Source organism: Mauremys mutica, chromosome 22 (assembly GCF_020497125.1).
Source record: "Mauremys mutica isolate MM-2020 ecotype Southern chromosome 22, ASM2049712v1, whole genome shotgun sequence".
Lineage (NCBI taxonomy): Eukaryota > Metazoa > Chordata > Testudines > Geoemydidae > Mauremys > Mauremys mutica.
In genome coordinates, this window is record NC_059093.1 from 15,935,793 (window position 1) to 15,950,196 (window position 14,404).

Here is a 14,404-nt window from a genome sequence, read left to right on the forward strand (position 1 = left end):
GCCACTTCCCAGACTTCTCTGGAAAACATACTTTTAGTTGTGATCTCAGTTTATTTTTATAACTTCACACACAACACTGCTACGTGCATTTTGCCATGACATTGCTGATCAGCAAATTATGAGTTTTTAAATGATACCTCACAAGGCATACCTTGGATAAACATTATTACAATAGTGTCTTTTAGGGCATGAACACGGGAATAGTCTATCACAGGAGGATATCGTTCTTCAAGGCTGCTAACCTTTCCACCACCATGAAGTTCACTGAAAAAGCTAAATTTAAAGAGAGAGGCTAGGGGAGGCAGCTTGTTGGATCCTTAAAGATGTCTCATTCTTCGTCTCCAAATTTCTGATGGGAACACGAAGCTGGGGAACATCTGTCTTGCATTATCTGACATCACCAGGAAGCTTCTGTGGTGGAATACAGGGCCTCGATATCCGTCTCACCGCCATCTGTTCTGTGCTGTGTGGTTCAGCTAGCCTGTCTCTGTCACAAGAGACGTGCACTCGGGTTATTGCACATGTGAAAAATGCCCATAACTCAGCATCTCTGTAGATGCAGGAGCCTGTTAATTCACAAAGCGGAGGGGAACTGGCTACTCTGGAAGTTGTTCAATGAATCACTTTACAGCTGCTCCAATCAGCCCACAGGACCACCGCACCTCCCCGCCCCCTCCAATGTACCTCTGCCCGGAAAAGGTGCCAGACTGGCATCCCTGGGAATGCAGAGCTGGTGCAGTGTCAATGACAGGTTCCCCCTGCCACTGTTCCTCAGGAAAGTCTCACGGATATCTAGCAGGGAAAGGGTGAGCTCAGGTTCCATGCACATTCAGGTCTCTCTGCTTAGCTACACCCTCTCATGTGCTCTGTGTAGATCTGAGCAGCGCAGGGGAAGCTTACAGGTGAAATCATGGCCTCGTTAAAGTCCCTCCTATTGCATGCAATAGGGCCAGGATTTCACCCGTGTGTGTTGTGAATAAAAGAAGTGTTGTAGCCTCCAGTGCTATCTAGAGGTCCTTTCACCAGCACTGTATTCTTTCACATGCACACATGCAAATCTCCTGTGGACAGATCCTAAATCCTTGATGGCAGTAGCACTGTTCTGATTCGCACCGGCCCATGCTTTTCAGTTAACTCCTTTTTTTGGTGGCTCAAATTCAGCCTGATTTGTTTCCAGAATAAAAGTCCCAGGTGTTCTCATTAATTTCCCGTTAGAGTTGCTCTCATCGTCCGTTTTCCTCAGCAAAGGGTGCAAGAGGCCTGGTGTCTGTGCAGCAGGTACCATTCCAAATGGCAGCACACACCAGTATCAGCACAGATGCCTGATGCAGAACACACCCTGCAAATCAGCCTCATTCTGTGGCACTGTGAAGGGGTTTTGTGTTTTCCTCTTTGCAAGCAAGGCAGGTATCTCATGAACAAATGACACCCCATTCGATGACAAGCTGGGGAGCTCTGAGCAATGAGACTCTGTTCCCACCTCCTGGAGATCTGCCACTTCTTTGGGGACTGATGCCCCTGACCACCATCACTAGCTCTGCCCACTCTGCTGATTAGCATTAATGAGAGGCAGCTATCGAGTTTGTCACCAAAAAGACTCCGCCTGCATCCGTCCAGTGGAGTTCTGAACTGTTCTCTCTCTGAGCCCCATTTGGAAGAAGTATGACAGAAGGAGGCTAGAGAGAGCTAGTGAAACATGAGCTAAGGGGACAGCAAACAGAGTGGATGTGCTAGCCACCTGGATCATAATACCTTTGTGATACAGTCAGGACCAGACCATTGGACACCCTTGGGAGGGAGGATGGACTTGCGGTTCATAGATACATGGATGTGCAGAGTTTAAAGCCAAAAGGGACCATCAGATCCTCCTGTCTATAGAATTTCACGCACTTACTCTTGTACCGAGCCCCATTTCTTGTGTTTGGTTAAAGCTTCTTCCAGGAAGGCCTCCAGGCTTGATTCGAAAACAACAAGAGATGGGGAATCCCCCGCTTCCCTTGGTGGATTGTTCAAATGGTTAAATCACCATTACAGATTTGTACCTAATGTCCAGTTTGGCTAAGCCAATGGGCCTGCAGCCAGGAGACTGGCATTCTATTCCTGGCTTTTCCATTGACCATCATGCAAGAAGCAGCAGGGTCATGGCTTGAGCCATATGGAAGGACCTTTTGGGGAATCTAGACTCCTCTGGCCCTTGTGTGTGGGAGCACAATTATGGCGATGGTGTCTATCCTTACGCCCTGCATATCCCTACAGGGTGAGGAGCAATCCAGCCTGGGGTGAAATGTGGGGTTAGTACCAGCGCCTCCCTCCGTACAATGGGCTAGCTGTGCTCACCTGCATCAGCGGGCTGCTAGGTGGGAACAGTTAAGAAGCTCCTTGGATGGAAGCTGTATCATTGCAATTTGTTCTCATCAGCATTTAAAGGAAGCCAGTTTCTAGGTTCAGAAGAATTCAGCAAACTGCTCTTCCCTTTGTTACTTAGCATGTCCTGCTGCCTGGTTCCAGTGTGATCCACAAAGGCCAGAACCTTGCCATCTGGGTGACTAAAGCTAGGCTCCTAAATCCCCAGATTTAGGCACCTAAAATAAAACCAGCCTTATTACCCAGGGTGCTGAGCATTCCCATGTCCCCACTCAAGTCAACAGGAGCTGTGGGAGCTCTGAAACTCATCCCACTTTTAGGTGCCACCCTGGTGAATAATGGAGCCACGAATGCTGGTGTAACCCACTGGTGAGTGTGTGTTACAGATCCTTCTCTGTGCTAATCTACTGACAATACCAGTCTGTTACAGCCCCAGCTGTGGAGCCTTGGCTCAAGCTGCAGCAGCTCATGCTTATAGCTCTGGAAGTCCTCTATTCAAGCCCCAGTCTGTCAGCCAGGAGGGCAGCCATCACACTGAATGAGATTGGTCTGAAGGCTGAGACCATGGCTGAGAGAGACCGCAGCTGGGATTCTCAAAGCTGCATAGGGGATTTCAGCACCCAGTGCCCATTAATTTGAATAGGATCTTGGCATCCAAATCCCACAGGCAGCTTTGAGAATCCCAGCTGTGGTCTCTCTCAGCCATGCCTTCAGACCAAAGGTGGCCTCCCCTTGGGCAGCATCACTGATATTTCCCCACACAAGTATGGGTGCAACCTTAGAGCTCCTGCACTGGTCTCCAACAGGGCAGTGGGAGAATCCCCTGCTTTTAGCAGTAGGTCCTATAGGAAAATACTCTGCTAGTAGAGGATGAGGAATCTGCACATGGTGGTAATCGTCAGCTGACTTCCCCTCTGTGATAGCAGCACATGAAGTTGGCTTGCAGAGGGCTGATTTCTAACCCAGTGGAGGCTCCAAAGCATACACAGGAACTGACTTCCTGGCCATGCCTATCCCAACATCCAGATCTATCCCAGATGGATGCCCCCCTGTGGACTTGCCTCTTCACAAAGGCAGCTGTACCTTCCTAGGGCTGATTGAACCTCTCCCTTACTGAGCTCTGAGTCATGAGCTCCTTTTGTATTTCTGGGGGACGCTTTTGTACTTAGATCACAGGGTAAGGAATCCATGTTCTATAAACAGTCACTACACAAATCTTGGACCAGGGCCTGGATCCCTGCTTCTTCAGCTGTAGGCCTCCACCATGTGAACTAAAGGAAAGCCTTTCATTGGAACTAGGAGTAGATCCCTCATCCTTGTAGTCCAATGTCCTGTCTCATACAGTGGCCAGATGCTTCAGTAGAAGATATAAGAACCCCACAGTAGTAGATGTGGGATCATCTTCCCCCATCCCGGTCTCAGTTCGCTAGAGATTGGCTTAAATCCTGAAGCTTGGGGTTTAATAACCCTGTCATTAATGATGATACGTCTGGATAGTCTTTATAGCCATATACATGTCCAACCCTTGCTGAAGCTTTCTTCTCTTTTCTTTACCTCTCTTCTAAATGTTGTTGGGCAGTAAGTATTTTAGATGCTTATCATATAAAAGGCAAAATACAGAGAGTATCAGTCTAAAGAAAGGTCTGTGACACCAGTTAGGACTTGGCAGGGATGATTAGGCTGATGAAAGAGAGTAAATGCCACTTTCAAGGTAATAGATGCACAAAAAATCATCATTACAGAGTGCAATGTGAGACAGGAACATTTCAAAGCAAGACAATTTATTCCCTTAAATGGGAGTCACAAGCCTCCCTTTATTTTTTGATGTGAAATGTCATGTCTGAGCTTGTATGTGCATTAAATTGTGGTAGATTTAAGAACTCCCAGCCAGCATGGGAATATTAGCAAGTACCATACAGGTAGGAATGTGATGGGCACAGCTGGCTTGGAAAGTGCTTCTGGATCCTTTGGGAGGAAAGGCACTAAAGAAATGCAAAGTGATGTCACTGTTAGAGGGGGCCCATCTAACTAATAGGATGGTGGTTCTTCTATTCTAATCTAAATAGGTTCTTATCCCATGCTCATTACTGCAGCATCTGAGGCCCAGATCCTCAAAGATATTTAGCTGCCCAACTCCCATGGAAATCAGTGACAGTTAGGCACCTAAATACCGTTGCATATCTGGGCCTGAGTGCCTTCCAGTAGTGAAATAAGTGAGGTGCCCACATGTGTGTCATGTGTTTGTTTGTCTTCTCATCCTCTCCCCGGGGGGAGAAGCGCATGCAGGGGAGTGCTTTGTTTTGGAGGGGAAGGATATATAGCTGTTGCTCTACACTGACGTGGGAGAATTGCAGGTCAAAGAAATGTGCTTTTCCCTTCGATGGAAGGCGGGAAGCTTTGTGATGGGCCTTAGTGAGTTCATTCCAAAAGTCATGGGCCAACCCCCAAGTGCACTCTGTCTCACAGAGCTTTACCTTTCTTCTGCCAACAAAGGCTTGAAATTCCCTCCTGTCCAACAGTGAAGGCCCTCAAGATAGAGAGACTCGGGTCAGTAGTGATCACTTTCTGTTGTTACTTTCTGTCTGCTCTTGGGTGGCTTGGTCACCTCCATCCCATTGCTAGTGAACAAGTGTCTAGATTACAAGATCACCATCCCCACTGGCACTCACTGGTTCTTCTGCTGGCCTTGACACAGAGAGGCTGAGATCTGAATGGGACTTGGAAACAGAATTCCTCTAGAGCTAATTCTCCCAGGTCAAGGGTGGGGCCCATTAGTGAGACAATGAAGGAAGAGCTGGCCAGCTGCTGAAGTGTGCAGAGCACGTGTGAGGGATAAACAGAGGCCTTCAGTCTCGAGGGCTCTAATCCTGGGAATGGTGGTGGCAGCAGGATGGTCCCAGTCAGCCCCAGGCCTCCTGGGTTCTGTGCCCACCTCTGTGGGTACTTGCCCAAGTCACGTTTCCAATACTCCGGCTGAGTTTCCCTGCGTGTAAAATGGGGATAATGACGCCTGCCTCCCAGCAGGATCCTGACGTGCTCCAAGGTTATGGGCTGTAAAAGACCTGAGCCATTGGCTTTAGAAATGAAAGCAAGCTAGTGAGTCCCCCTGCTGGGCCCTTAGCTGATTTTTGGTACAGTGCATAAGTTATTAACATGAACAATGTGAGAGCATGGGGTCTTGCCCCAGGCCATTAAGCAGACCACTGAAAGTCTCCCTTGGAAAAGTCCCCATCCCACGTGGCTTAGATGGACCCCGCTGAAACCTCAGGGCTGATTTGCAGAGGTGCAGAACTCCAGGTAAAACCGATGGGAGCAGCAGTTGCTCAACACCTCTGTAAATCAGCCACCCGCCCCGAGGCCTTGGATAGAGCGGAGTGCCGGCGAACAGGAGCGGATGGTCCGTTTGGTGTGGTGAGGTAGTGGGCAAACATGTAAGCAGCAGATCAGCATGTGGACTCTGGGCCGTCTGGAATGCATCCTGGCTGCTTGTTGCCTTGGTTCTGTTATAGCAAGAGGATGCTGGTGCAGAGCACAAGTCCAATAAGAGTTTGATGTCTGCAATAACATCTCCTCCAGGGGGCCCCCCAAGGCACAGAGGTGGGAATGGGGAGAGGGTCAGGAGGGTATCATGCATACAGCACAGCTCAGCAGCTCTAGAGGAGCAACACGTTTTCAGCACATGTTGCACAAGTCTGGCTTGCTGCCTTGTGGGTGGGTGCGTATGTTTCCTTGTGTGTGTCTATGCACAGTGTGCCTAGGAGTGAATATTGTGTGGCTGTATGTTAGGGTGCGGCACATGTCTTTGTGTGGGCCCCTGTGTATACATGCACATGTTGTTTGCCTGTGTATGAGAGAGAGAGAGATGTGTGTATGCTAGGTTTTGTGCGTGTCTGTGTGAGCTGTGATGTGTGCAGTGTGTGCATATCTGGGGGCGGGGTATGCGTGATGTGTGTATGCATTAGGATAATCACTGTGCCATGTCATTTAGCACTGGATGGCTCTAGTTTCTTCTCTGTCTTTCAGCTCTTTATCTTGAGTTGTCTCCAGCAGGGATGATCGCTGACTTATTAGCCATCAAAGCCAGGGGTCAGCCCCCGTCTGCTAATGCCTCTGCCCCAGTGTTTGCCCAGATAACAGAGAGGAGAACAGAGAGAGGGAGAGGAGAGAGGGCAGGAGAAGAATGTCAGGCCTGAACTGGACTTTCACTGGCTGGAAGATCCAGTGAGCACTATGCCTCACCTCCTGGGGGAGTGCAAATGGTGATGAGTTACTGAGTGATCCCTGAGTGCGGCAGATAGATTGGTGATGTAGTCCAAGTACCTGTATGTAAGAGGCCTAACTGTTTGGGGTTCTTTTGCTAATAGCCTCCTTACAGAGGAGCGAGAAATGGAGGAAACATTTAGGGGTGATACTGCCAAGAGCTGACCTGTTTTGTTGGGATCCCTGAGGTACATCCTCTTCAGCCAGAATTAGGAGGAGAAGGCCAGTCACAGACAAGCAGCTGCTGACGGGTGTGTTCCCAAAGCCAGGGCCGCAGTGTGATCCAGTGGCTAAGCGGGGGGCTGCCGAGACCTGGGTTCTGTTTGCCATTCTGCTATGTGACCTTGGATAAGTTATTCCCTGCTCTGTTATGTTTCCATTCCCTGTCTCATCTATTTAGACTAAACACTTTAGGGTAAGAACTGTCTTGAACAGTTTATTTGTACAGCCCCTTGCACAATGGGGCCTGAGCTCCTGCTGCTATACAAATAATACTGCAATATAAATAATGAGGAGGGCAGAGTGTGCTTGTGAAGTAACCCCAAATGCTGCAAATGGCCTCTGTGCTGCCTTTCACACCATCCTCACTGAACTCAGCACATGCCCCAGTGTTTGCTAGCACTTGCTCTATCCGAAGCATCCTCTTCAGCCCATCACTGAGCTGATCACCAGAAGAGCAGGCTTTGAACCTGGTAAAGGCCCCTTAATCCTTCTATCTCTTGGAGCAAAGAAAGAAGCCCCATGAGCCGCACTGTGGGTGGAAAGGTCCTGCATAGATTTGGGAGAGAGACCCTGAGACTCTTGCAGCAAATAAGTGGCCGAGTTGGGAACAGAGCCTGTGAGCCCCAACTCCCCAATCTTTGCTGTGTCCCAAAGAGCACATGTCTTCACCAAGTGCTTTGGGGACTCTGGACATCTGGCCCGAAAGGGTTAAATCAACCACTTGGGTCACATACGTGCCAATTAGCATTCACCCACTGCAGCAGAAGGCATGGCCGGAGTTGAGTGATGTGCGTTCTGCAGCAGTGAAATACACTTATCCCTGCGACAGCTGATGGATTGTCGATGTCTCCTTGCAGACCCACCTCTCGTCAACTTGTCCGTAGAGCCGCAGCCAGTGCTTGAGGACAACACAGTGAAGTTTCACTGCTCTGCCAAGGCTAACCCAGCAGCAACCCAGTACAGGTAAGATTGCCCGCAAGGAGCTGGCCTCTGTTCATTATGGAGTATGTTTAACACTGCCCCCTACTGGAGTTGTGCTCATGTTGGTGTGCTCTACTGGCTGGCCATATGGAGCTGCTTCCCGTAGCTTCCTTGTGCGCAGCCAGTGGTTTTGGAGCTGTTGTGTATTGCTGTGTTTATTACCATGGGTGGCTACAGACTGGCACCTGCTCTTGTGGATTGGATAAGATGGGCTTTGCCCTAGCTGCACTGACCATGAGATGTATTAGCTGGGTTATAGAGCTAGCAATGCTCCCTCCTGGACCGGAATGGACCTGCTCCTGCATACCCAGCCCCTCTCTGCTGCAGCCAGAGACCAGTGCTGCCTGGTGCTCCAGCCACAGTCTCTCCCATTGATAGTGATGTTGTATGTTAATGGACTCCATCTCTGCACGCACCAAACTCCTTGGTCAGAGATTCACTGGCACTTTAGAGGGGATTAGAGCCCTGGCAGCACAGTAGCATAACCATGTGTTTGGGGGCATAACTATCAAAACACACACTGAATGAACAGTCTATTATGGGAGAATTTGGGGGTTGTTTGTTTTTTACATAGTCTTTGCAAAAGATACAACTTCATTAGCATCTCTGGGCTTCTATTGCATTCTTGGTACCTATGGCAGAGGCTGTTTAATCAGAACAGTATAAGGCAAAATGCAGGATCACTGGAGGCCACGTAGTGTAAAGTTGTGGTTCTCAACCAGGGATACGTGTACCCCTGGGCATACACAGAGAGGTCTTCTAGGGGCTACATCAGCTCATCTAAATATTTGCCTAGTTTTACAACAGGCTACATAAAAAGCACTAGCAAAGACAGTATAAACTAAGATTTCATATAGACAATGACTTGTTTATACCGCTGTATATACCATACACTGAACTGTAAGTACAATATTGATATTCCAATCGATTTATTTTATAATTATATGGTAAAAATGTGAAAGGAAGCAATTTTTCAGTAACAGTGTGGCTGTGACACTTTTGTATTTTTATGTCTGATTTTTATAAGCAAATAGTTTTTGTTTGGTGAAACTTGGGGGTACGTAAGACAAATCAGCCCCCTGAAAGGGGTACAGTCATCTGGAAAGGTTGAGGGCCACTGGCGTAAAGTAGGGGTGTTCAGACTGGGGGTCCAGAACAGGGCTAGGGGTTCACTCAAGACTGAGGGGTGGGGCGCAGGAAATGTTTTTCCTCTCCTGAAAGAATTTTTGAGATTTCAACATTTTTTCGCATCCCAAAAAGTCAAAAATCTCAAATATTTTTGCAAACTGGAAAAAAATTGTGTCAGGTCAATCAAAACCTTTCATTTTGATCATTTCAGTTTCAACATGTTTCATTTTTATTTTCACTTTTTAAAACCTTTTTAAAATTTAAATGTAGTAAAATTTAGAATTGGAAAGTCCTTTCAATTCAAACAACAAAAAATGTCAAAACCAAAACATTTGGACAATTTCCAGACTTTCCTTTTCCAAAAAATTTTTGTTTCAAGGGATTAGTCATATCTGACCCTGTTTCCTGACCAGTTTTAGAAAAATCGGCATTTTTTTGGTGGGGAAAAAAAGATTTCATCAAAAATTTCCCAACCAGCACAACTCATGACCACCCTGCTCCAAATATGGGGAGGATCTTGGCCAGATCCAGCTAGATGAAGAAGGTTGCAGAGTCTGGGAGGCCAGAAAAAGTTGCTAATTCCTGGACAAGAGGTTAGAGAGAAGGCTTGGGACCTTTGGATTGGACCTTTGGACTGATTGCATCACAGTGCTGTGGTGTCTGCCTGAATCTGCAGACAGCCTGCTACAATAGCTCTGAAAGAGGTGTGAGCAGACCTGTTTATCCTAGCCGAGTGTTAACGCTGAATCTCAATTGCGCTGATTTAAATGGCCAGAGTGGGGCAGCATGAACTATGGAACGGGCACAGTTTGGGGAATCAAGAGGCTCTGAGTTCTAACCCAGCCTCTCACAGTGTGATGTTGAGCAAGTCATTTCACCTTCCTGTCTCAATTTCCTCTTCTGTAGAATAATACTTGCCAACCACTTGCATATGATTTGAGAATTAATTAGCCAATGACTAATTACAGTACAGTGTTTTCCACATGTGTCGCGATATACCATAGAACCTCCAAGTTCCGAACATGTTGGAATGGAGGTTGTTAGTAATTCTGAAATGTTTGTAACTCTGAACAAAACGTTAGGGTGGTTCTTTCAAAAGTTTACAGCTGAACATTTGACTTAAGACAGCTTTGAAACTTTACTGTGCAGAAGAAAAATGCTGCTTTCCCTTTATTTTCTTTTCGTCGTTTACGTTTAACACAGTACTGTACTGTATTGCACTGTTTTGTCTCTGCTGCTGCCTGATTGCGCACTTCCGATTCCAAATGAGGTGTGTGGTTGACTGGTCAGTTTGTAACTCTGGTGTTCGTAACTCCGAGGTGTTACTGTATAAATGTTATGCATTAGTGGTGTCATTCACCACTTCATTGATGATCAAAGCATAAGAGAAAGGAGAGGGCCAATCATATTATCAAGATCGGCAAAATCTGTTCCCAGTGGTAACTCATTTTGGCATCGTGACTCAAGCAAGGGTTGTGGTGGAGCCTGGGACAGCACTATCAATTATTTTTTTTCCAGTCTGATCCCTGTGTCAAACATTTTGGGATCCTCAAAAGATGCCTAATAATTACCTCATCATCCATTCTCTACATGTGCTTCCCCAAACCAACCCAGGGTACCAAGGCTGGACTGGCTCCTCCCTAGGGATGCTGCATTTTGGATCAGTCCACATGCTGGACCTTGTGGTTTGACTCCTGTGTCTCCTCAAGCTGATCAGACATATAAGAACTATAAAGATAAACTTCCAGTTGAGTCAAATTAATTTCAGCGACCCCCCCTGGACATTACGTGTGTCATGCATGTGATCTCCCTTAGCAGAGCTGATGCTTATAGACAACAGAGGTCTCTCAGCTGGAGTCTTGACTCCAGTATCTTGCAAGGACACGTAATGTCTAGCAGGATCTCTCTTCTAGTTTCTTGAGCAAGACGTTGGAACAACCAGGGCAGGGCTGCCCATCCAGAGAATCCCTCCTAGGTTTTATATTGAGCCCAGTGCCGGCTGGGACAGGACTTTGGGAGTGTAGCCAGGGTGGTGCGCGTACCCATGAGTGTAAATCTGGTCAGTAAAACTCACAGTCCTGGAATCTGAGAACTCCGCTATTGGGTTGTGTGCATCTCTTGTAGTTGCCACAAGTCAACGTGTGAGGAGAGAGGAGGAAGAGCTGTCTAAACAGTGGCCAGAACACACCCCACGTGTCTGGAAATCCGGTGACAGCCCCATCCCTGGCACATGGTGCTCTGTGCTCTGTCAATGGGAACTGTGACTGGATAGATAAGGGTGAGGAAAATGAAGACAGTGGAATCTGATTGCACATGCTTTGAACTGCTTCCCCCAGCTCTGATGCAGGCAGCTTACCCTCACTGCAAAGCTGTTGTGTACACACACCCGCTCTCCTGAGCTGCTGGCAGATCTAGCATCGCCATGGAAAATACAGGGCGGTCAGTGCTGAGGGGTGCTCTGATGGGCCACATGAGGGTTCAGAGGAGGGAAGTTGGAGAGCCTCTGTTTTAACCCACAACCCCCCCCCAAAAAATCTGCACCAACCAAACATCAGGGCTTCCCAAATGAACCAATGGTGATCAGCCAAGGCTGGCAATGTCTCTCCACGCTGGGAGGAGAGTTTGGAGCTCTTGCTCCTGAGATAACAGTAGGCTAACAGTGGAAGAGGGACAGAAACACCTAGTATCCCCTCTGGCCAATGCAGAGAATGACTGTGCTGTAGAAGAGCTAGGACTCAGCTATAGTGAATCCAAAGGATTTCTTCATTGAGGCTGCAGGACACAGCGTCAAGTCGTGGAAGGAGCTGCTGAGTATGGCACAGTGGCACCACCAGGCTCTGGAAGGAAAGATACACAGTGAAACATCTCTGCCACAAAGAATTTACAGTCTCAGTAGACAAAGGGTGGGAATGGAAGTACAGGCACACAGAGAGGAAGTGACAAAGTCACACAGCAGGATCAGGAACAAAACCTGGGTCTCCCGATCACCACTTCAGTGCCCGACCCATAGATCAGTGGTTGTCAGCCTGTGCTCCGTGGACATAATCTGAGGAGTATGTCTAAGGGTTCCAGAAATGACTTAGACTAAAAACTGACTGTACAGAATTCAACTATATATATACACAGACAATAGATTTCCAAAGGGGTCCGCAAAATGAAATGAAAGTTGAGAACAACTGCACCAGACAACACCACTTCTCTTGTTGACCCTCCTTCAGCATTGCAGTGGCTTTCATATTCACAGCTGTAATCAGCTGCTCCTCACTCCTCACTTGGTGTTACACACAGACGCACAATCATTTATACTTTTACAAAAACAACCAGTTCATATTAACTGAGCAGCACCTCCGGGGACAGGTTATCATGACCTACCTCCTGTTAGACTTTTACAGCTTAATTAGCACAATCGAGTGTGCTGGTAGCAGCTATTCCTGCTGGCTGGAAATCTTGCCATCAGCGCAATAAAGCAATAATTGCATTCCTAGTTACAAAGAAGAGTTATTAATTTGAGAAGTCAATTAATGTCAAAGATACAAATAGCTCTGTTTTCATAAGTATGGTAAAAAAAGAAAGATGAAGCAGCACATGCCAAGCTGGGCAAATAACTTTGGTGAACTTTCTCAGGAGATGTTACACCATGATGGATTCACTCATACAGTCAAAGGGAAAACAACCCCCGTTGGCTGAGTGACAAGACATTGGCCGCAGCCTGACACAACCCCAGAGCTCAAGACTGCTTGAACTAGCCTTTTCCTCAGCTTCAGCCTAGTACAGCTAAGGAGGGGCTGCTGAAATGGCTTTATGACGCCTTTGCACCTCAGTGGCCCTGGGGCACTCGGTGCTGGGCTAGATTCCATTCACCACTGGTGCATGTTAGAGCAGTCTGAGGGCTGCTCTAATTTGCATTGTCTCCCAGTACCTCAGCCTCTGGTATCACCAGGGTGTAAGGGATGCCCAGCCATGCCCCCTTTCCTCTGGCCAGGCCCACTGCACTGGCCGCAGCATGGGGTGTGTGGCATAGGAGCTCCATTCCATTAAGGATTCTCCTACAGTGGGGACTCCCCCAGGGCAGGGGCTCAAACAGGTTTTAGGACAGCTTTGCTCCCTTGTAACAGCACAAAGAGCTGTCCTGTTCTTTAATCACCATGTTGTGTCTAGCTATCACACTCCTCTTCCCCATTCCTGCCTCCTTCCAGTCATCCTCCCTGCAGCTGTAGCACTACTTCCCTAGCTCCACTGCTCTCCCTTTCCTTCTCCCCCACGTCAGTGCCATTTGTCCTTTCACCCTCCCTAGTTGCCTCAGTGTCAGCATCCACAGCTCTATAAAGCTCTCTCCGTCTCTCACTCGCTCCAAAGCATTTTATGATCCATTGCATGAGGGACTTTCTAAAAAAAAATAATTGCTCATTTGATGGGTTGTATTTTTTGCATAGAAAATTGTTTGGTGGTTGTTTTGTTTTTCAAAGAAAAGGAGCCTGAAAAATGTGAGCACTTCATTTGTTTGAGTTTCTTAAGCTCCCTTAATGGATTAACATCACTCGATGCTTTTTTTTCACCACAATAACAAGCTACGGGGATTTTGCCACCATTCCAGGGTTTCCTTTCATCTAACAGCTATGATTGATTTAGGGCTTTTCGGTTTCATGCCGAAGAATCCCAAAGCACTTGACAGACTATGCAAAAGGGTCAGTTCTCCCACTGCTGAAATGCAGCCATCTCTGGAGTGGAACACAGCAGCTGTCAGGACTGGACACAGCTGTTTAGGAGAGGATATGAATAAGAAGAAGGGGGGGAAAAATCCCAATAATATATCCATTTGAAACCGTAGGGAGAAGTGGACAGGCAAGAGGTACGTTCTAAAACTGGAATATCACTGGGACCTTGGGATTGATGGCATTATGAGATTGTGAATGATAGTAACCAGTCAGGACTTTGACCTTCTATCTCAACCAAACCTCAGTGACCAAGATTTTCAAAGCGCTTGTGTATTTTGGGTGTCCAACCTGAGACTCCTTAAAGGGGCCTAAATTTTCAGAACGTGCCAAGCACTGGGTCACTTTAAGGTGCCTCGGGTTGTACGACCAAGTCCCTAGTCACGTGGCAGTTCCCACACCGTGGCCCCAACGCCATGACAACATCTGGCCTTGGCTCCAGTTCACAGCAGTGGGTGAAAACATCCTTTTGCTCAGTTCTAGACGTCATCTGCAAGCATTTCAGAGCCACGTGACCATCAGCCAAGCACAGGGATAAAAGATGTGGTGGCTCTCTGGGGCTCTCAGTAAGAGGAGAGTGTGTCACATTTTCTTATTACAAAAGTCAGCAGACTTTATCCAAGCAGTTCGTGCAGTCAGAGCTTGTGAGCCTGGGAAGTACAAACAAACCAGCTTTCTGAACCTTGCCTCTGCTTTTGAAGGGAAACCATATTAAGGAATGGAACATGTGTAAGTCT

The 14,404-nt window shown here is 47.5% G+C and overlaps 1 protein-coding gene across 8 annotated transcripts in view; it reads left to right on the forward strand.

The window, feature by feature from the left end:
* The window catches only part of KIRREL3 (kirre like nephrin family adhesion molecule 3), a 728,850-nt gene that overhangs the window by 562,280 nt on the left and 152,166 nt on the right, over positions 1–14,404 (forward strand). For all 8 annotated transcript variants that reach the window (XM_044997029.1, XM_044997031.1, XM_044997030.1 and 5 more), the window contains one exon: positions 7,704–7,809. In XM_044997029.1, coding sequence (XP_044852964.1) covers positions 7,704–7,809 — 106 coding nt within the window. The remainder of the gene's footprint in view (positions 1–7,703; positions 7,810–14,404) is intronic.